Source organism: Scleropages formosus, chromosome 20 (assembly GCF_900964775.1).
Source record: "Scleropages formosus chromosome 20, fSclFor1.1, whole genome shotgun sequence".
NCBI lineage: Eukaryota > Metazoa > Chordata > Actinopteri > Osteoglossiformes > Osteoglossidae > Scleropages > Scleropages formosus.
Genome location: NC_041825.1, coordinates 24,020,235 through 24,043,853, shown reverse-complemented (window position 1 = coordinate 24,043,853; position 23,619 = coordinate 24,020,235). Strand labels below are relative to the sequence as shown.

The 23,619-nt window shown below is 44.0% G+C and overlaps 2 protein-coding genes across 3 annotated transcripts in view; both read right to left on the bottom strand.

Annotated features, from left to right (window-relative positions):
- Window positions 1–628: 628 nt before the first annotated feature.
- LOC108930689 (interleukin-2 receptor subunit beta-like) lies at window positions 629–10,452 on the bottom strand. Of its 2 annotated transcripts, none has more exons than XM_018746067.1 (10): window positions 10,390–10,452; window positions 7,140–7,232; window positions 6,864–6,975; window positions 6,189–6,261; window positions 5,619–5,715; window positions 5,230–5,363; window positions 3,608–3,797; window positions 3,345–3,444; window positions 2,457–2,526; window positions 629–1,370 (listed from the first exon to the last, which is right to left on the bottom strand). In XM_018746067.1, exons 2-10 carry the CDS (start codon window positions 7,210–7,212, stop codon window positions 714–716), a joined length of 1,506 nt encoding a protein of 501 aa, XP_018601583.1. In that variant the 5' UTR covers window positions 7,213–7,232; window positions 10,390–10,452; the 3' UTR covers window positions 629–713. The 2 variants fall into 2 exon arrangements, with proteins under 2 accessions (XP_018601583.1, XP_018601584.1); XM_018746068.1 differs by lacking the exon at window positions 10,390–10,452 and adding an exon at window positions 8,046–8,076.
- Window positions 10,453–10,574: 122 nt separating this feature from the next.
- The window catches only part of tmprss6 (transmembrane serine protease 6), a 38,860-nt gene continuing 25,815 nt past the window's right edge, over window positions 10,575–23,619 (bottom strand). The window contains exon 19 of the mRNA XM_018746065.2: window positions 10,575–10,633. The gene's annotated coding sequence lies outside the window, so the exon portion shown is untranslated. The remainder of the gene's footprint in view (window positions 10,634–23,619) is intronic.

Sequence of the window (23,619 nt, the reverse complement as noted above, 5' to 3'; positions counted from 1 at the left end):
GGGCATCTGATAAGGATGCCCCCTGGGTGCCTCCCTTTGGAGGTATACCAGGCACGGCCAACTGAGACAAGGCCCCAAGGTTGGCCCAGGACCCGCTGGAGGGATTATATCTCACAGTTGGCCTGGGAACGGCTGGGGATCCCCCAGGCTGAGCTGGAGGAAGTTGCGGAAGACAGGGGCAGCTGGGCCTCTCTGTTCTCCCTGCTGCCACTGCAACCCTTTTAGGACAAACGGGACAGAAGATGAGATAAGATGAGACTATGACAACACACGCACATTGCAGGAAACTGCTTGTCCCAAGCAGGATCGCGGAGAGCTGGAGCCTAGCCCGGCACCAGGGCTGGAGGGGGAGAGGACACACCCAGAACGAGATCCCAGTCTGTCGGAGGGCACCCAAAACAGGACTCGAACCCCAGGCCCACCAGAGAGCAGGCCCGGGCCAAACCCCCCGCACCTGCATGCCCCCGCACCCCCCTCATGATAGCACTTAAACTAAAGCCGAATAGAAAAATTATCATTTTCTGACTTTTTTCTGATCTGGAGTTTTGTCCTTTTACCACTTTATCAATAAGTTTAAAAAACATTAAATACAGATAGAAATGTTTTCAATTATCACTCAATGGTATACACTCATCTGGTCAGTACTTTAATAATAATTACACCCATCTGCCATAAAATCATATGACTGGTGCTCCCCTTTCTCAAATAAAATATCAGCAGCTATTGTTTGTGTTCTTCACAGGCATATACCCCTCACCAGATGGCTCAATACTCAATGAGGAAGATTTGAAAAGAGAGCCCTCTAGTGGTGAGGCATTTCTTCCGAGTGCAGTTGCCAGGTGAAGCCCAACAAATGGTGAAGGGAACTGTGGGAAGCCAGGCAGAGTGTGGGGAAGAGGTCCACAGGGCAGGAGGAATGGGAGGGTATCTGAAAGTTTACATGGAGCCACACTTTTTTCTTTATCCTCCCTCTGCTGATCCTCGTTGCTCAGTTCGGAATGTGAATGTAGGTGCCTGGGCTGGCCGAGCTGATCCAGGGGCTTGTAGGAGGAGCACATCTGGAGAGGTCCACTGTCGACTTTCCTTTCCACTCCGGCGTCTCCATCTGTGCTGCCCCCTACTGGCTGGTAGCTGAAGTAAACAGTGCACGTTTCAATCTCGTAAGAACTGGGGTGCCTGGAGCAGAAGTAGCCCATGTTGGAGAAGCTGGATGACTGGGCACTGTTGTCACAGTGTTCTGAAAGGCTGCGTAGCTCCTTCCTGAAGAGCATGTCATTTTCGTTGGCGTTGGAGACCTCAACAGGGGAGATGTCCTCAGGTGGTTGGGGAGCCACGAAGGATTCTGCGGCAAATATAGGCTGTAGCCATTTCTGCAAGTGATCAAGTGACAGGTGGGTCAGGAGGGTGTGACCTGCTTTGTTGTAAACGCTTGTACGGCTGTCACATGTACACACGTATGTGCTGCACATAGACTCCAAAGACCATATGACAACAAACACGCCATAATGGCTAAGACTCTGGGTTGCAAAAAAAATCTATCTATTAATTAAATGCAGAGTGTTGGTAGCAGAAGGTGGGGCAGAATACACCCTGGATCAACCACACTACCCCTCGAGCTACTGTGCTGCATTCCTCCAAAAAACGTATTAATAAATCATTTCTAAAGTTCCCTTGAGTTCCCATCCTGAATGAAATCATTAAAGCTGTTGTAGAACAATAATTCTGTGTGTGTGTGTGCGTGCGCAGGCGTGTGTGTGTGTGTGTGTGTGTGTGTGTGTGTGCGAGACAGTGTGGGATTTACAGAAAAAGAAACCACACTTTGAGCCACTGCTCATAGTTTATTTTCCAGAGCAACAGGGGATTTTTATATGGGGGAGTTCTTCCTGTAGAATACCTTACTAATACTGCTCGGAAAGCTGCCTTTTGACAAGTCAAAAAACTGGCTTTTACTTTATTCTCAACAGCAAAGTAAACTTTTCATTTTTTTTTTTTTGAATTTATTCAAAATTTTTTTACTTTTTTCTGCATTAAAAAGGTCTATTACCTTGGGTTGAACACAATGGTTAAAAGTGTGTCCCTTCACAAGTTACAAAAAAACTCACTTCACTTCACTACTATTGTTATCACGGCAACGGCTGGAGTTCAGGTCATATGTTCAAATCCAACTTCCTGCTGTGACACCTTTGAACGAGGTACTTGTCCTCAGGTGCTCCAGTAAAAATAAAATTACCCAGCTGCATAAATGGGTAAATAGCAAAACACTGAAAGCTGCACTGAAAGTGTAACGTGTTATTATACCTAGTGGTCATTTCACTTCAATTCTAAAGATTTAACAGTGTTTTGGCTGGGCAAATGATACTACACATAATTATTAGAGCTCATCCATGATTAGGTTCATAAAAATGAATTAATTCAAGTTCATACAATGGAAAATACACAGAAGTTTGATTGTTTACCTGGAAATTTCCATTGTGAACGGAGTTCAGCACTTCAAAGAACTTGGATGGATCAGGGACTGGTTTCATCCTGTAAACCCAAGAACACAAAAATGAAAAGTATTAATAAAGGAGTGCTCTGGATAAGGTGGTGCGGTGGTGCAGTGGGTTGGACCACAGTCCTGCTCTCCGGTGGGTCTGGGGTTCGAGTCCCGCTTGGGGTGCCCTGCGACGGACTGGCGTCCTGTCCTGGGTGTGTCCCCTCCCCCTCCGGCCTTATGCCCTGTGTTACCAGGTTGGCTCTGGTTCCCTGTGACCCCATATGGGACAGGTGTGTGTGTGAGATCTGGATAATCTGTAGGAGTATCAGACAGGTTGGTCTGTCTGTCACTGCAGTGTAACCTCTCCTCCTATCTGGAAAAATGTCCATGCTGGTAATTTGATGGTGAAGAAACAAACTTGATAGGTATCAGTTCTAATCCTAGGAGGAACACTCAAGAATGCTTGTTGTATGTCTCCACACACACTGAAACTGCTTGTCACAAGTGGGGTCATGGCAAACCGGAGCCTAACCCGGCAACACAGGGCACAGGGCGGGAGGGGAAGGGGACACACCCGTGGCAGGACACCAGTCCATCATAAGGCACCCCAACCAGGACTCGAACCCCAGACCCACCGAAAAGCAGGCACAGGCTAAACCCGCTGTCACCACCGCACCCCCCTCTATGTCTCCATACTGTGTAAATAATGAAAAGTTCCTTCAAAGTGTTTGGTGAAAAATTGTGTCTCCCTGTGCCATTAGAGAATTGTGCGCTGAGGTGTACCGTCACTGAGCTGCTGTATTACCAGTTGTGTCCTCTACGTGTGTGTATGTGTGTAATGACCTCCAGGTCTCTCTGCTGTGCTCACCAGTTGGACCCATTGGCTCTGAAGATGAAAACCATGAACAGACACACCAGCACAGCAGGGATGGCAATCAAAAGCATCAGGTGCTGAACTGTCTTGCCATCTGAGAATCCAACAGAAGGCAAAAAGTATATTTAATCACCAAAAAATGCTAAATGGGGAGGGAAACCATGTCTTTTTCATTTCACCCTTTAAACCCTTTTTGTACAGTTTTTGCGTTACTGTGTTGTCATTGTTTGGATTAACAATTGGCCAAACCGTTGTACCTTCAGCTGGTGGAGACCTCCCAATTGTTGACCTCCAGGAGGCAATGGGGCTCCAGTCACTCCAGTGTGCATTAGGCACGTCATCCATCTTGATTCGCACCCTGGCTTGATACACAACTTCCTTTTCAAAGTTCTCTTCAAGAAGCTGCAGAAAAGCTTGCCTGTTTTTCAGGTCAGTCAACGACACCTCCTGGCAAAAACAGAGCACTGTTAGCACTGAGACATGGCTGATGAATAATACAGTCTTTTAACTTAGCTGATTGTCTTTTTGGAACACCTTCATTAGCAGGTACAACATTTATTTTTATGGCTGATTATTTTCTGCTACAGTTCATTATTTTTGCTATTGTTATTTACATTTAGCTGACACTGTTACCCAGGATGGGGGGTGCGGTGGCGCAGTGGGTTGGACTGGATCCTGCTTTCCGGTGGGTCTGGGGTTCGAGTCCCGCTTGGGGTGCCTTGCGGCGGACTGGCGTCCCGTCCTGGGTGTGTCCCCTCCCCCTCCGGCCTTACGCCCTATGTTGCCGGGTAGGCTCCGGTTCCCCGCGACCCCGTATGGGATGAGCGGTTCAGAAAATGTGTGTGTGTGTGTGTGTGTGTGTGTGTTACCCAGGATGACTTGCAATGTCAAATAAGGAACTTTGAAATGGTTTTCCCATTTGTTATTATTGTCACGCCCGCCAACTCGGTAACAAGCAACACCAGCAGCTGATCAGGATCCCGGCACATAAAAGGGCAGCCCGGACCATAGGAAGCTGCGGAACCTTGTTCATCCTTGTTACTCACTCGCGCTCCTAGTAATTGCTCCTCGCCCTGCTCCTCGTACTCGACTTCCTGGCTTGCCACAACTCCTTGCCTGTCTTCTGGATTACGTTTCTCGGATTCTCCCTTCGGACTACGTTCGCACATCAGTTTCTGTTGCCTGTCTCCTCGACCATGTCTTCTGAATTGCCCCTTGAACAACCTTCCTGTGCTCCGCACGTGGGTCAGGCACACCCGCTCCGGGGAAACACCGTGACAATTATTTTTATCCCCCTTTCCTTCGCCTGGAGGTTTTTTGTTTTCCTTTCCTAAGTTACCAGATGGCATATTTGAAAACAGTACATCAGCAAGCTGTGTTTTTTGTTTATTTTCAATTTCCTTTCTTCTGTTGCAACTTATGTGTGACTTTTTGGGCTTCATGATTGAGACCTCTGTGTCACTTTGTTAAGAAGAGAGCTTTTTGAGAATAAATTGAATTGTATATAGTACATTCTTACTGTATCAGTTAATGGCAAGTAACATACATCGGAACCAAGACCTTTAAGTTGCAAATTGCCTTAATCAATAAACCTGCCCTGTTCATTATTGTATAATGTTGTAAAGCATAATGAAAGGCATGCTTTCTCGCAGGTACAGCAACAGTATTTGAGCTTTGTTACAAGGCTCCCTTTAACCACAAGCCCTAACCCACTAAGAACTCTGCAGGAAGATTGCTGTTGTACCATTAATTTGTGTACTGAATTTGTTGCAATTAAAGTCGATTTATGTGAAAGAATATGAAATTGTGAACTTTGTTGAATTAAAGAAACTGCTAGAGAATTACAGTTGAATACTACAAATATAGTTCCTCCACCCACCTCCCATTTCTGGTCTGATCTTTTGTACTGCAGCTGGAAGGAGTAATACGAAAGATATGGTGACATAGGTTCCCCAGGACTCCATGTGATAGTGGAATTGACAATCTTGGGTAAACCAGGAGGGTGCAGTTTTGCTAAAGAAAGAATAAGGGAACAATATTTCACTTCAGATGTTTCACCAGTCATTTTGGCAATAGACCCAGTGTTCACAATTATATCTAAATGCTTGAAATAATGCATGTTTCCTGCTCCTATTAACAAATTGTTTTTTTAAAAATCATTGTTCGCAAGACACAGAGTTCAATACTACAAAATACTGGAAGAATAAAATAGTAACTACACAAGAGTCCTAAAGTCTCAGCAGCCATGAGGGAAAGAAAAGAACTTACTATATTCCTGCGTTTCATAATTCATTATGCTGGCAACAGGGCTGGTGGAATTACCACACATCACTCTCAGTATAACAGAGGTGAAATGCCCAAATTCCTGAAACACAACACAAAAACATATTTACTGACTCTTTACAGTTGTAATCAACAGTACTTTTAAGATAGCACAATTCTGACAAATTTCGCTTGCAGTTTTGTTGAACTAAGGATTCTAAATAAAACACATATTTTTCAGAGACCTGAAGAGTTTATCCTTTTGACCAATTTGAAGGTGTCCTCATAGTCACAGCCCCATGTGTATACTATTATACTATGTATACTACTATTTATTCTGTAATTCCATGTCAGCTGTTTGTCTGTTTGTTTGTCTGTAAATATTGGAGGTACCTAGATCCACAGTAAATTCCTTGTGTGCATTAGCACACTGGCCGATAAAACTTGTTCTGATTCTGATTCTATGTACATCTATTGCATATGAAAATATGTATGTTTGTACTATTTGTGCTGTATAGAATCACTGAGAAGTTTATATATGTTAATGTAACATTTAAATCTCTATTATATACTCACAGCCCCAGGAAAATAAAGGTTGCACCCTCTCCATTTTTGTTTGTCCACTTCCAGGGGTACCAAGGCACACTCACTAAATAGAGACACATTATCAGAGAAAACAAATGTTTGCCTATCTGATACTAAATTTTAAAATATGCATATTCAGTATAAGACAGCTTAGCATAGTTTATTTTCTTTCTTCTCTTCCTTGCCTCTCACAGCTGGCCTGTGTCAGCCCTATAGCCCCTCCTGTTTCCATAAATGATTCTGTGACATTTTAGCAGTGTTTTGTACTTTACTGTACAATACAGCTTTTATTTCCATGCAAGATGTCCTCATTCACCTTAAAGGTTACAAGATGGCAATATCACTAAAGGACAAGTATTCTTCAGGGTATAAACAGTTCAACCCTAGGTCATGAACCTATATCCTTCTCTTTAGTGTCCTAACCATTATGTTGTCCTCATATAAACCATAAGTTACCCCACTCCAAAACACCCATCCATCCACACACGTACACACACATTATCAGTAATTGCTTTTTCAACACAGGATTCAGGTTTTCTTGAGCCTGTCTCAAAGCCTTAGGCCTTGAGGCAGGGTATGCCCTGGATGGGATATCAGTAGCTCTCGGCAATCACATACACCCATTCACTCACATATGAGCACAGCAAAAACCAAAAAAATGCTGACATTTCACTATCGAAGAGTTCCCCTTTTAAGATACAGGGTCTTTCGGGGTCCACTCCTGTGCTGTTCCAAGTGCAGTTAATGTTCTCGAAGAAATCATTGAGGCACTCTAGACCTGGTGCAAGAGATATTGATGTATTTAGAGATGTATTTAATTTTATACACCAAACAGTTGTTAAACTGAAGTATGATCAAAGCATGACGACCTGCACTGAAAGGATTTTCATCCACAGTGTTGAATACTGTACCCCACACCCAGTGCTGTATTTTCATGCTTACTTTGGACACCTTGAATACACCAGGGGAAGCAGCCAAGGAAGAGAAGGAGAGGTAGTAAGCAGACTGTCCCCATTACAGTTCTGACAAGCTCCCCTGCAAAAACAGGACAGGACATGAGACTTGCTTTGACATAAATAATAGGCAAAATCAAACCACTATACAATTCATATATTTTTTCTACAACATGCATTTAAAGTGATGTAACACCTTCTCAGGTATTGGTGAGACCAGTAATATGTTAGCAATATTTCTCAATGTAGTTATACACATATACTGAGGAGAGGAGCATAAGGCTTGCTTGAACATTGGGTGTAACAACTGAGGCAGAAGATTTTTCATCCCATAAGTTAATTTCCATTTATTACATAATTTCCTCATATTTCTTAACTCCTCTGACAGAGTACAGTAAGTACAGTAAGTCTATTCCAAAGGGCTATGCACACAAAAATTATTTTGGTGCAAAATATAAATTTCTTATGCTTTGTGTGTTTTTAAAACTCACATCCTTTGAAATTAAGTATAAAAGATATACCTACAGATATGTTTTTTTTCTGAATATACAGTGCCTTGCAGAAGTATTCAAGCCCCAGGAAAGTTGACACCATTTTCTTGATTTCAAAAGATACATACAAATGTTTACCCAATTTTTACTGAGATCTATTTCATGCTAATGTTCTATTTTAAAAGCCAAAATAAGCTTTTTGTCCTCAGATATTAAAAATAAATATAAAACTGAAATGAGCTAGTTGTCACGTCCACGCCCACAACACAAGCGACAACACCTGACTCTGCACTAGCTCCTGAGTAATCGCTCACCCTATAAAGACCCTCTTCAGCTCCCGTACCGTTGCGGAATCTCGTTTGGGACAACCGCCCTTCCTCACATTACTTCGCACACACACTTACTTTATTCTCTGTTCACAGTCTCCGGTTTTTTGACTCCTTGCTTCGTTTTCCGACCACGTCCATGGAGCCTCGTTCCTGTCCTGTTCGCCGATCGACCGACCCTTCGCCTGTCCCTGCTTTTGAGAACTTGCCTCTTCCCTCAACTTCAGACGAACAACGCTGCACTTGGGTTCAGCCGTCCTGGCTCCCTGTGTTCCACGTGACACTAGTTGTATAAGTATTCAAACCCCTGTTCTCTAAATGTTTAAAATTGCAAATTTTTCCCAGACAAGACACATTTGCCTCTTATTTGGACATAATTGCATAATTATTTTCTACCAGTAAAAAAATTAAAGTAAAGGTCACGTTTCCTGGATATAAAAATCACTCTGAGTAGGGGTCATTAGCTGGCTGTGAATCCACTGTGAAAATTAAGACTAAAGACAATACGACAGAAGTAAGAGATAAAATGATCTAAATGCATAAATCAATAAAAGGGTACAAAAAATGTCAAAGTCCTTGGATGTCCCAGTGAACACTATTGGATCCATCATCAGAAAGTGAAAGGTATGTCACACCACCCACTGTGTAAAGAAGGTTGCCTGGCAAAGCTTAGCGACTGAGCAAGATGTAAATTGGTAAGGGAAGTGACAAAGATACCAGCTATCATTTTGAAGGAACTACCAAAGTCTGTTTCCAAAGCTGGGGTACATGTGAATGAGTACACAATATCAGGTGGTCCCCATAACACTTTCTTATTTGAATATGAGAGGGTGGCAAGAAAGAACCCATTACTTAAGAATAACCATAAAAAGGTGCTACAATACATGATAGGGATCCTGCTAGGATGTGGGAAAAGGTGTTGTGGTCAGATAAAACCAAGATAGAGTGTATTTTGGACAAAATTCAAAGGGCTATGTATGGTGCAACATAACAATACCCATGCCTCAAAAAACATCATCCCTATAGTAAAGTATTGTGGTGGCAGCATAATGCTGTGTAACTGCTTTTCATCTGCAGGGACTGGGAATGCACACACACACACACACACACACACACACTTTCAGAACCGCTTGTCCCTTACGGGGTCACGGGGAACCGGAGCCTACCCGGCAACACAGGGCGTAAGGCCGGAGGGGGAAGGGGACACACCCAGGACGGGACGCCAGTCCGCCGCAAGGTACCCCAAGCGGGACTGGAACCCCAGACCCACCGGAGGGCAGGACTGCGGTCCAACCCACTGCGCCACCGCACCCCCTGGACTGGGAATGGATGAATCTAAATACATGGAAATACTGGAAGAGAACCTGTTCCAGTCAGCTCAGAAACTGAGGCTTGGGAGAAGGTTAACCTTCCAGCATGACAATGACCCCAAGGACAAGGCCAAGGTATCATGAGGGGTTCAGAAACAAAAACGTGAATGTCCTATAATGGCCTAGTCAAAGTCTTGGTCTCAACCACATTGAGAATCTGCAGCACTTTTGAAAATTGCAGTCCGGAGGCAATATCCAACCAACCTGAATGATCTGCAGAAAATCTGCCAGGGAGAATGAGACAAAATCACTGCTGAGTAGTGAACAAAGCTGGTTCAGACTTACCCCCAATGGACTTAAGGCTACTAAGAAAAAAGGAAGCTCTACGAAATATTAATGTGTGTGGGCTGAATACATATGTAAGCAGCATTTTTCCAGTTTTTTTTTTTATTTTTTAAATCTGACAAATTACTCACAATAAACTTAGAACGCTTAGGTTTAGAATAAAAAATACTTATTGGAAGAATATGTGTATGTATCATCTGAAAGCCAGAAAATGGTCCTAATTTAGTAATTTCAGTCACACAGGTGGATGAAATACTACCATTTGTAGTCTTTGGGATAAACTGTTGATGCAGTCCATTATCGAAAAAGATGTTTTTATTGAGCTGTAGATAGGATGTTAGATCCGACAGATTTACGGAAAATAAAACCCACAGAAACCAACGAACCACGTGCACATGTGAAACTAGAACCAGCCCAAAGAAACTGTGACGTAGAATTGAACAAGCACGTTAAACACGGCACATGAAGCAGTGCGCATCCATTTGTCACTCATTCATTGATGTCATTCATTTATAATACACTGAATTCTTATATATACATATATACACACAGATATATACGCAGAATACACATGCCTACATATACACATAAAATGTCTTTCTATTACCAGTGTTGTCAATTGGTCACCAGAACAAGAAAATTAAGGACAAAAACAGTTCAAAGTTAGGGTTAAAGTTAGGGTTGCTGTAATATACTATTTACATTCATGTAGATTCAATCAGATGAATTATATTTCATCAATGTGTTTAAATAAATTTAAAACTTACTTTTTTACAGGATTTCCCACCGTGACACGTCTCTTCCTTTCAGGCGTTCTTCACATCTGGTGCTCACCCCAAAAAACTGGTATTATAGGCATTTATTCACATGGAGATTTGCCCGCAAAATGACAGTCTTATATTCAGAGTGATGTAGTTATGAAGAGGCAGTGAGCAGCTCCTTGTGGACACACCTGGACTATTCATCCACTAATAGCGAACGCTGCCGGCTCCGCTTTCTCATGAAGATCAGCTAAAAAAAAAAAAATGGTGAGATTAACTTTAAAAATTTAAAATTTGCTGTGTCCGTGTCTACGGTGGAGATCAGCATGAAGAGAGCAGTGTGAAGGGCAGTCAGTGTCGCACTGCGCCTAAGTTTCTATGCGTTCTGTGTTTCCCCACATTGTGGATCACAGTGACCAGAGACGTGGTAAAAAGGTGTGACCAAAAAGCTGACATCTGACGCAGAAAGCCAGAGGAAAGCACACACACACACACACACACACACACACACACACACACGCACCCACACTTACTCGGTAACTGAGACCTACACGCACCCTCAGAGACAAAAAGGCAACTCACAGCCCTAGACAGACACATGAACACAAATAACACTCAGTGAGACACACAAAGACACACAAAGACACAGAGGCACGTACAAACATAAATTCACACACTGAGGCAGACGCAGTGTTAGCGTTAAGGTCACAGTCACTCTCGATGATGATGGTGGGGGGCGGTGGTCCAACTGACTTCTTCAAAACACTTTTAGCCGTGAAACAAAAAATAAACGCAAGTGTAGTTTTCACTCACCAAAAAATGGTGGACAGAGGTGTCAGTGCCCTTGGTGAAAGCAAAAAAAAAAAAAACACTTTTTACAGGAAGACAACTCCGAGGAACAGTCAGTGACAGCTGTAATATTTTCTCATGCTCAGGTGCGAGAATCTGCATGTTTGTTCTCCCCTCACACAGAGAGAGAAATGAGTACTGAAAGGACCGGGCTTCTCTCCTTTTCACCTGGATCTGGCCCACTTTTCACTTTCATATCTCTTTTTTCTCATCAGCCACAGTGACTTTTACACCTTTGATACTGAACTAAACTGAGAGGTTCCAATAGACAATGAAACATTAAATAAAAAGAACTACAACAAAACACATTGAGGTCTTCAGTGTTGCTCATGGTCAGCTGCAGTGGAAAGGAGAGACAATTTTAACCCGTGTAAGACTGTAAAAGTCATTTATGGCCTATTCATAATTCCCAGTTATTCTGTTCTGTTCTTACTGCTTGGTAATACTTAGTAATCAATATCCATTTCTGTTTACTTTGCTTATTTCAATATTTTACTTTGCAGACTTCATCACTAATGTAAACAATAACGCTTCACATTCACTTGGCAGGGGGGCGCGGTGGTGCAGCAGGTTTGGCTGGTCCTGCTCTCTGGTGGGTCTGGGGTTCAAGGGTTCAAGTCCTGTTTCAGGTGCCTGGAGATGGACTGGCGTCCCATCGTGGTTGTGTCCCCTCCCCCTCCAGCCTTGCGCCCTACATTGCCGGGTTAGGCTCTGGTTGGGTGGGACCCCACTTGGGACAAGCAGTTTCAGACTGTGTAAGTATTCACTGGGAAAAAGGTACAAACCTGAGTTTCAACTTTTCAACTCATTTTCTTGGCTGCTTCCGCCACCCACCTTCCAGCTTATAATGCCACCTTGTTATTGTAATGCCTGACAGGACATCTGGAAGGAAATATGGATCTTTGGTGCTTTTCAAGCTCTGATATCCAAATGATTAAGATGTTGGACTGACACTCCAGGGGGTTTTCTTTGCAGTTTTGAAACCTGCTCACAGCAATGACTTATAATAATGTAAATTGACATACATGTTACATGAGGATAGTCTCATTTGGTCCTTATGGACTAAGTTCTCACATTCTTAAATTGTAATGGTGTCTGTTAAAAGTAGCTGAGATCCAGAAAACCTTTGTGGATTTTTTTCTTTCCTTCAGAAGAGAAAAAACAGTATCAAAGCACAATCTGTCTAAATGGCTTATTTTAAGAAAATCCATTATATATAGTGAAGGTTAACTTGCAGCTTGTGCTTCTCTGAAATTTATTTGCTTGGTCTTGTGTAAAGGCTAGTGTCATCTACAGATCGTGGTCCACAAATGAGCAGAAACTGAAAATATTTGTGCAAGGGTGGCTGTAGTTTGTGTCATCAGCTCCAAACCACAACATGGATTGAGATGTGCAGAGACTAATGTGTGAAGTACGAACAGGAAGATGAACACATTTCATGCAGATGTTTGTGCAGGAGATTGGAAGGCAGTGTTGCTTGTCATAGAAGGATAATTCTGTTGTGGTTTTTCAATGTATCTGTAAAATATATTTCTAAAACTGTTAAATTTCTTTATTTTACATTATAAAAAGTGTAAAATTAAATAATATTATTGAATCAATCATGATTAATTCAGGCCTTTGCATTTCTTGCTGTGATACCTGCAAAAACAACATGAAAACAACTAACAGGATGCTCTTCATGTACATAATAATGCCTTTTAGCAAAGCAGAATTTTCCATATATTGAAGAAAACATCAATGGCCAATATAAATATTAACTGAGGAAGAATTCACTGTAAGGGTGCTCTGTAAGACAAGGAGACAAATAGATTTGAAATATGACAAATGCAAATTCTTACCTTTTCAACAGACACTCTATCAGAGAAAGGTAAAACTTTTTCAGTTTTAAGCTTTTAAGCAAACATGTACACTTGCATATTCATTGATCCATGCACTTTTCTGCCAGTCATGAGAAGCAATGCCATAGTGTGATGCTGCCACCACAATACTTCACTTTAGTGATGGTGTTTCTTTGTCATGGGTCAACAAAGGCTCTACTGTAATCTCATCTGAATACAAAACTAAGTTCTAGCGAGGCAACTGGTGCTGTTTGGGAAATTCCAAAGGGGTTTGGAAATAGTTGTTTTTGAATAACAACTTCTTATTTATTAGTTGAACTTTCTCTCCAAAGCAACTCACAGTGCTAAGTTCTTTACAGTTATTTACCCATTTGTACAGCTGCATAATTTTTACCTGAGCAATTGCAAGGGTACTACTCCAGTGGGGCTCAAAGCTGCAATCTCCAAGTCCAAAACCCACAACTTCATCCACTATGCTACCTACCACACCTTTCTCCTTTTGTTGCTATCCTTCAACAGAGGCTACTGTTACGCAGATCCCAGATTCACTACTTTACTGTTGACTGGAGTTTTTACCCTGTAAACATGGTGGTTGATTCAATGATGCACAGACCATACAGAGAACACACACACACACACACACACACACACACACACACACACACACACACACACACTGTCTGAAACCGCTTGTCCCAAGCGGGGTCATGGTGAACCGGAGCCTAACCCGGAAGCACAGGGTGCAGGGCTGGAGGGGGAGAGGACACAACCAGGCAGGGATGCCAGTCCATCACAAGGCACCCCAAGCAGGACTTGAACCCCAGACCCACCAGACTGCACCACCGCACCCCTCCATACAGAGGACAGATGTAGACAATATCTTCAGAACAGATTTACAACTTTATTTCAAATGCAAAACTGCATCATTTTATATCTTTTTCAAAGTTATTGATTCCCCTTTGTCCCCAAAGGTTTTACTTCATGAAGTCATTGGCAAATTTTATAAGGTTATGGTACATATTCAACCCTTCCATAGGCATGACAATAGGGGATGTGTCACCCCCAGTGTTACTCCCTGTTTTGTCCTCCAGTAATTGTGTACAACTCTATACAAACTAAAAAAGTAAGTAGTTGTTGTTAGTTAACTAGAAAGAAACAAACTAACTGTACTTAAGAATCACAGGTCTGCATCTAAGTCTCTCATTCCACTAATGTAATGTACACACACACACATTTTCAGAACCGCTTGTCCCATACGGGGTCGCGGGGAACCGGAGCCTACCCGGCAACACAGGGCGTAAGGCCAGAGGGGGAGGGGACAGACCCAGGACAGGACGCCAGTCCGTCACAAGGCACCCCAAATGGGACTTGAACCCCAGACCCACTGGAGAGCAGGACTGTGGTCCAACCCACTGCGCCACCGCACCCCTTGTAATGTACACATTGTACTGTATTTTCTATGAGATGTACATCGCTTCTGGAAAAAAGTGTCTGCTGAATAAATAAATTCACAAGTAAATGTATTCTACTGCTAATATTTTTGGTTCCCCAATAGCTGAAAAGTTACACTGCTGACCCAGTACTACATTTATTAAACTTATAGTCCAAAAATTTCACCATTAAGTTTTTCATATCGTAAGAATACCTTACTACAATACACACACACACACATTTTCAGAACTGCTTGTCCCATACGGGGTCGCGGGGAACCAGAGCCTACCCGGCAACACAGGGCGTAAGGCCGGAGGGGGAGGGGGACACACCCAGGACGGGACGCCAGTCCGCCGCAAGGCACCCCAAGCGGGACTCGAACCCCAGACCCACCGGAGAGCAGGACTGCGCCCCCCTTACTACAATAAGAAAGCTTTATTATATGCAATTTTCATCTGTCCTTCTACACTAATAATAGAAACAAAAGAAACTTTTATCACTGCTTTAATCCTTCTTCGCTGACGTGTCTTTGATCGTGCTTACATCTTTCAGTATGACTGCTGTGTAATTTTTTCTATGACATCTTCTTTATGCTTTGAATTTCCTGTTGTGATGTCATAGAATCTCTAGGAACCATTTCTTGTCAATACCAGATACGTCTGTCCGCTTCTGCAGAGCACAGATAATATGATGTAATGAAAAAGTAACTTCACCAGAACTTCACGCAAGACATGTGCTCAACGTTGAACTTTATTGCCAACCTCAGCTGTTTTCTCGTGACGGCTACTTTTCAGAGAAGCTCCATTCTGAAGAAAATCAAAGAACTGTTTTCCTGGAGAAATCAGACTCCTGATTTAACTCTGATTTTTACAACACATTCTGGAAGGGTTAGCAATTGTGGTGGCTATTGTATTAATCTGTATGACAGACCAATTGACCTAAAACACACGTGTTTTGACTGTACGAGGAATCTGAAGTACCCAATGGAAACCCACACAAACAAATTTACAGTACATTTACGTTACATTGACGTTACTTCATTTTGCAGACGCTTTTCTCCAAAACAACTTCCAATGAATTCTATGTAGTATTATCAGCCTGCACCTTATTCACCCATGGTGACTTATACTGCTAGATACACTACTTACAATGGGTCACTCATCCATACATCAGTGTAACACACTGTGTCACTTGCACACTATGGGTGATTTAGAGTCACCAATCCACCTGAATAGCATGTCTTTGGACTGTGGGAGGAAACCGGAGCACCCAGAGGAAAGCCATGCAGACATGGGGAGAACATGCAGACTCCACACAGGCTGAGTGGGGATCAAAATAATGTCCTCTAGCACCCCCCAGGTGCTGTGAAACAGCAGCAAAAGAAACATGGAAAAAAAACATTTGCAGACTCTACATAGACTGTGTCAGATTCAAACCCATTGTTGAACCCACAGTCTAGAAGCTTTGAGGGTCCATGCTACTTGTGGTGCCATTGTGCCACCCGATGGCTAAAAGAGTATAAATGCAATACATTCAATGTATTACAATAATCAGCCATATAATAACGAAGAGCCATATTAGCTGACTTACCAGCCATGGAACAGGGCATGCAACAGTGTTCTAAAATATACTTGTAACTTAAGTAAGGGTTAAACAACAGTATTAACTAAAAATTTACAATGCAATAATACAGTTATAAAAATGAAAGAAATGTTCTGGATGAAAGCAATCTTGCTTTTCTACGGTAAGGAATTATGGTTGTCATTTTATTAGTTCATGTGACAGAAACCCAATCATCAACTCATTATGAGGAAGGTGTTGTGGTGGTCCAGTGCTAATCCTCGAAATATATAGGAAGCAAGGCAAGGTTCACCCTGAACAGAACATTACAGTTTACAACATCTCAGAGTCACCAGTTCACGTAAAACCCGTCTTCTTGCTGTGGTACAAATCCCACACAAACTTCACCTAGACTGAGACAAACTTGAACCCATGTCTGAACCCACGAGTGAGTACCTGTGAGTCACCAGCACTGCTTGGTTGTGGCTCCTTGTGATAAGAGTAGCAGAAATGTATTACATTCAGTGTATTACAATCAACATCCCTGTTAACTAACATACCTGCAAAGACTCAGGTCAAGTAATTTTAGAGTTTAGAACAGTGTTCAACAAAGGTATTGTTTCTTGATATGGAGTTGAATAAGAATATTTACTAAACAGAATGCATATGAATCAATTTAGTGCACTTAAAATACATGATTAAAGTTAATTTAAGTAGAAGTGCTCTGTGGGAAACATGGAAAAGGATCACATTTTTATTCACTGAGACCTTGACCAAAATCAATTAAAAAAGTGGGACAAAGTAGCATACCCTAACACCAACACCTACAAAAACATACACACATACACTTGCACACGTAACTGCAGAACTGCGGTTGGAATTTTAAAAAAGATCAAACCCACAGAGATCCAATTCTTGCTACTACACAAGCACACATTTCCCTGCATTGGTGTTTGTTCATTTCCACATCTACACATGTATTTCACCAACATTTAAACCCAGCCCACTGCTCTAGAACTCCAAAACCTCTGACTGACTTCCTTTCTATACAGGCCACATCTTTGCTGCTAAGGCACACTCAGATATTTCTCACAGTGCGCAACATAGCAGTTTTTTTTCTGACTTCGTATTTTCCATACGCTGAATAGTATTATGAAAACAGACCCACTAGTCTAAAGAATGGACAGATCAAATCCTTAACTGGGGGTCATTACACAGATCTTGCAGAAGGTGTAAAGAACACGAACACGCACACACACACACACGGGGTCACGGAGCCTAACCTGGCAACACAGGGCGTAAGGCTGGCAGGGGAGGGGACACACCCAGGATGGGACACCAGTCCGTCGCAAGGCACTCCAAGCAGGATTCGAACACCAGACCCACCGGAGAGCAGGACCCGGTTTAACCCACTGCACCACCGCACCCCCCTCTGTAACAAACAAACTAAACAATTTCTACAGCTGACTACTATTGAACATGACTTTCTTGGTTTATCACCTTGCCTACCATTTCCTTAAATATGTTTGTGTTTTTTGTTGCACTTTAGTACTTTAGAAGGGATGCAATTTCAGAGTGACACATTGGAAAGTACAGTGTTGAGATACTCTACTGTTTTTTCTGACATTTGAGTTAGAACAGATCTGAACACCATCAAGATCTGTGACAATAACTATCACGGAACTGACCGATCTAAATCATGGCTTATCAATGTCACATCTCACCATCTGAAATTCTTCTGAAAGAATCTTGATATTTCTCCTCCACTCACCATCCCACAGAAACTGGCAGGTGGAGTATGCTAATAAGAGTGATGGAACATTGTGAGTTGCTGAATAGACACTGCAAACAACAAGTGGACACTGATATGATGGTGTCTGCTCAGTGCCTGCCACTACCTTTAACTCAACTTTCTACAATATCAGTACATGGTGTACACTGTAATGGGATTTTTGAATGATGCATTAGGCTGGCATCAAGTAGACCAAGAAGGGATTAAGTAAAATAAACCAGAATAGTGGCTACTGAAGGAGATTACATCCAGTGATTAAACATACATTGGTGTTGTGAAATTTGGTTATATATTTCTGAAAATAGAAGCTTTCTTCTCTGTGCAGACAACTTTTCCACACAGAGGGTTTCTAATTTTGAATATATATCTCTGAATCAATCACTTGGCAACAGGTATGGAAAATGTAGTTTTATCTGAGAAAACTGTAACAGTCCCTAAAGTTAAAACACAAAAAGCAACTGACTTCATAAAATCGTAGGTTTCTGTGGTCTAGGGTGAAACCACGTCAGTGACAACACTACACATTTTCACATCTTCAACTAGAAGATATTCGAGCTGAAAAAAACCCTTCAGACTCTAGTTTCATATTCTTTCTCTCCCCTAAGGTGTTCTTTTCAGTTCCTTTCTCTTTTTGGTAAAAATAAGGAAGGGCAATTCAGGCATTAACAGATATTTAACATTTCCCCACTAAAATTCAAGTGTTCACAAAACTGCCAGTGTACACATGAGATTTTGCTGGGAAAGGGGTAAGGTATTTGAGGTACAGGATCTCATCAGCCATTAATAATCTCAGAATGAGAAGTCAAGGTTCTGTTTCCATGCAAGCAAATAAAGCAGAGACAGAGCCAAAGCCATTTTAGACAAAAAGGGATGACCTATTTCATTCATTAGATTCTTTTGGCATATAAATAAAAATGTTGGCCCATTTAGACAGACAGGCAGATAGATAGATAGATAGATAGATAGATAGATAGATAGATAGATAGATAATTGTCATGGGAACAGATCTATTATCTCAAAACATCCTGAGGCTATGTGATTCTTATCTGCATGTGTGTTTCCTCTGTTTTCTAGTACACAGAAACCCAACACTTGGGTGGTGGCAAGGTGTTACGGGTAAATTGCCCACAAGCAAGTATAGGCAGGAGGTTTATATGTTGTATCTGAAGCTTAAAAGTTACTGCTTTAAGTCTCTGGGAAAGTTTGACTGTTGCAAAGATATGTTTAAGATTTCCTCCCTGCATAATGTCATTTGAATAAGTAGGTAAAGTTATTGGTCCTCACAATTAAATCTGTTCTGGAGAAGTAATTAGATTATTTAAATGAAATGAAAAAAGATTCCTATGGTTGCAATCTATTACATCATAACACTTTCCAACTACTGAGGAGGTTATTATTTTTTCGATATCATCTCCAAAGTAACTTACAATTATTTACCCATTTATAGAACTAGGGCATTTTACTGGAGCAATTTAGGGTAAGTATCTTGCTCAAGGGTACTATAGGTTGAGTTAAACTTCCAACCTGCAACCTTTAGGTGGAAAGGCAGTAGTTCCAACCACTAAGCAACCAGCTGTCACACAAAGGAGCCGGAGACTGGAGATAGCACCCAAATGTGACATCTTCTTATCTCGTACCATGCTGTTCAAAACAATACTCATGGTCAGGGATAGACATGGGTCAAAACAACACATGAGCTGGAAGGAGTTCATCTCCTGGGACAAGGTGCCAGCCGGTCTGGGTGGTCCCTGTGAAAGTCGGTGAGCAACGAAGAGTCAAGGATGTCCTTCTCTGGCACCCAGCCACGTTCCTCAGGCCCGTACCCCCCCTAGTACATGAGGTAGTATTGACCCCAGCACCTGGAGTCAAGGGCGGACCCATCCACCTCCAAAGGAGGGGGAGGTGCAGTCTTTGGGAAATTATGGAGGAGCAAAGTCTTGTAGGGCTTGAACAAGGACACATGAAAGCTGGGACAAATACAGAAGTGTGGAGGCAATTGCAGATGCTACGTGACCAGAATGATTCACCTGATGAACTTGAAGGGGCTAATATACCTGGGGCAAAGTTTCTTGCATGGCATTTTCAGCCTAATATCCCTGGTGAATAACCAGACCCTCTGCCCTGGTTAGAAGAGCAGGGTGCGACGTCATTTGTCTGCCTGCCATTTACTCTGCTGGCCACTTCAGCATAGATGCTCCTGGACTGCATGCCAGACTTCCCTGCTCAACTGGTACCAAGTGTCCATAACCGGTACTTACCCGGGATCGAGGTGCCAGGAAAACAGAGCATGTTGGTATCCTAAGAGACATTGGAAATGGGACATTCCGGTGGAAGAAGGAGTAAGTGTGTTGTGTGCATATTTGTCCCAAGGCAGAAATTGCAACCATGTCTTCAACTTCTTACTGCAGTAGCTACGCAAAAAGCAGCCCACGTCCTGGTTTAGGTGCTCAACCTGCACGTTAGCCTGTAGATGGAACTCCAAGGTGAGGCAGACAGATACCCCTAGCTTCTGCCAGAATGCTCTCCAGACTCGCGAGGTAAACTGGGGTCCTCAATCGGACACAATATTCTCAGGCAAGCCGTATAGGCAAAAGAATTGTTGGAAAATGGGTTCAGCTGTAACCAGGGCAGAGGGAAGTTGGGCTAAGAGAATCAGATGGCATGCTTTGGAGAAGCGATCGTGGACCACCAGAATGACTGTGTTGCCTTCCGCGGAAGGAAGGTCTGTGAGAAAGTCATGAGCCACATGGAACCACGGTCGGGAGGGTACCACAAGGGGTTCTAATAGCCCCGCAGGCTTCTGTCTCAGGGTCTTTGATTGAGCACAAACCTCACATGCTTCAACAAATTCTTGGATGTCCTCAATGAGGGAGGGCCACCAGAATTTCTTCTGCAACAAGGAGAGGGTCTTGCGGCAACCTGAATGCACTGTATGTCATGGTCGCGTCTGAGGGAAGCGGCGGACCCAAGTGCATAGCGGTAATCGTGGTGTCTTCGGGGAAATCCAAGAGAGGAGGTCAGAGGACGAGCAAAGGGTCTTCGAGGTGCGAACGTCGTAACAGGGAGGATCCAAAAGGCGAGGTCAGTGTACAGGCAAGAGGTCGATGATCCGAAGGAGGCAGTAGATCGGGGGAACAAGGGACGGGTTCGGGGAAGGCGTTCGGGAACAGGAAATGGCTGGAGAAGGTCACTAACGAGGAGGCAGATCAAGGTGCCGCATCAGCTGGTTGTCTGACGCAGCCTTTTATGCTGCAGTCTGCGTTGCGTCCCAGGTGTTCCGTGTTGGCCCGGCGGTGTGGGCGTGGCAGTACCCCCCCCCCCCCAAGGATCGGTCCCGAACACTCGAGGGCGAGGTGCGGGCCGATTCGGATGACTCCTGTGGAAGTCGGCGATGAGGCTTGGATCAAGGATGTCTCGTGCCGCTACCTAGCACCGTTCCTCAGGTCCGTATCCTTCCCAATCCACTAGATACTGGAGTACCCCTCCACGACGGCGGGAATCCAGGAGCGCCCGTAGCGCATACGCTGGTGCACCACCCTCAGGCAGGAGAATCGGGTCTGGAGGCGTGCTTGCGGGTTGGTATAGGGAGGTGGCCAAGGGTTTGAGGAAGGATACGTGGAACGTCGGGTGTGTGCGTAGATGTTGGGGCAGGTGCAGGCGATACGAGACCGGGGTAACTCTGCGGATAATCTTAAAGGGTCCTATGTACCTTGGGCTGAGTTTCTTTGACATATATGGTCCTTGGAGACCCCGGGTTGATAGCCATACCCTCTGTCCGGGTGTAAGGGAGAGGTGCCGCCGATGTTGATCGGCTTGGTGTTTGATACGGGTTTGTGATTTTTGGAGATGTCGTCTGACAGCTGCCCATACCTCGCTGCTGGTTCGGTACCAAGAGTCCACAGCCGGCACATCGCTGGATCCCGGTTGCCATGGGAACAATGGTGGCTGGTACCCCAAGATGCACTGGAATGGAGAGACACCTGTAGAGGTATGGGTGAGCGTATTGTGGGCATACTCTGCGCACGGAAGGTATCGAACCCAGTGAGTTGGGTGTTCAAGACAATAGCTTCTGAGGTACCGACCGATGTCTTGCTGTAGCCGTTCTACCTGCCCATTGGCTTGAGGGTGGTACCCCGATGTCATACTCACTGTGACCCCGAGTTTTTTCCAAAAGGCCCTCCACACATGCGATGTGAACTGAGGACCCCTGTCGGACACTATGTCTTCGGGTATACCATAGAGCCGGAATACATGCTGAAACAGCAACTCTGCTGTCTCCAAGGCAGAGGGGAGCTTGGGCAAAGGAATCAAGCGACAGCCCTTGGAAAAACGATCGATCACGGTCAAGATGGTGGTCTTACCATCTGACAGTGGGAGGTCCACTAAGAAATCTAACGCTAGGTGCGTCCAGGGACGGTTGGGTACCGGCAGGGGTTCCAGGAGCCCTGCCGGACTCTGATTTGAAGCCTTGGACTGAGCACAGACTGGACACGCCCGGATGTAGTCCTGTACGTCCTCCCGGAGGGACGGCCACCAGTAGAGCTGCTGGATCCTAGCCTGAGTCTTCCCAAACCCCGGGTGCCCCGCCGCTGGATGGTCATGGGCCCATTGTGGGAGAGTTGTCCTCAGACCTGGTGGAACATATTGTTTTCCAGAAGGTTTACCTGGTGGTTCGGGGTCCGCTTGTTGGGCTTGGGCCAGGTCCTGGGTGAAGTCCCACTGAACGGGTGCCACAAAGCAGGACCTGGGCAGGATGTAATCTGGTTCCGTTACCTCCTGCGTTTCGTCATGCAGCCGGGAAAGGGCGTCCGCTTTGATGTTCTTTGGACCTGGTCTGTAAGTGACAGTAAAGTTGAACCGAGAAAAGAACAGCGCCCACCTGGCCTGACGCGTGTTGAGGCGCCGGGCTGTCTGCAGATATTGTAAATTCTTATGATCTTTGAGTACCAAAAAAGGGTGTTGTGCCCCTTCCAGCCAATGTCTCCACTCTTCTAGGGCTAACTTAATTGCTAGGAGCTCTCTATTCCCTATGTCGTAGTTTCGTTAGGCCTCAGACAGTTTCCTGGAAAAAAATGCACAAGGGTATAATTTCACGGGCTTACCTTGCCTCTGAGAAAGGACAGTGCCTACCCCTGACTCAGAGGTGTCAACCTCCACCACGAATGGCAACTCAGGGTCGGGTTGATGCAGAATGGGGGCTGTAGAGAACTTGAGTTTGAGGTTTTCGAAGGCTCGTTGGGCTTCTGGGTTCCACGGGAGACGAGGGGTTTTACTCGCTGTAAGCGCTGTCAATGGTGCGACGATCATGCTGAAGTTCCTGATGAACCGGCGGTAAAAATTGGAGAACCCCAAAAATCGCTGGAGAGCCTTAGTGGTGGTTGGGCGAGGCCATTGCTGGATGGTCTGGACCTTACCTGGATCCATAGCAATGCCGTCTCGGGTAAGTATGAACCCCAAGAAGGAGACCTTCTGCTTGTGGAATTCACATTTCTCCAACTTCACATATAATCTGTTTTGCAAGAGTCTCTGGAGCACCTGTTGGACAGTCAGTACATGCCTGGCCAACGTATCAGAATAAATCAGGATATCGTCAAGATATACCAGGACGCCTTTGTGGATCATGTCCCCGAGCACATGATTCACAAACGCCTGGAATACACTGGGTGCGTTCGCAAGACCAAAAGGCATAACCAGGTATTCGTAATGACCCAGGGTGGTACTGAAAGCAGTCTTCCATTCGTCACCCTGCCGGATACGGACTAG

Coding starts and splice junctions, on each gene's coding strand:
- LOC108930689 (XM_018746067.1), bottom strand. CDS start 7,212: ATGGGGACAGTCTGCTTACTACCTCTCCTTCTCTTCCTTGGCTGCTTC. Junction 5,716..6,188: donor ACCTTTATTTTCCTGGGGCT/GTGAGTATATAA, acceptor GTTGTGTTTCAG/GAATTTGGGCATTTCACCTC. Junction 2,527..3,344: donor AGAGCCAATGGGTCCAACTG/GTGAGCACAGCA, acceptor TTGGGTTTACAG/GATGAAACCAGTCCCTGATC.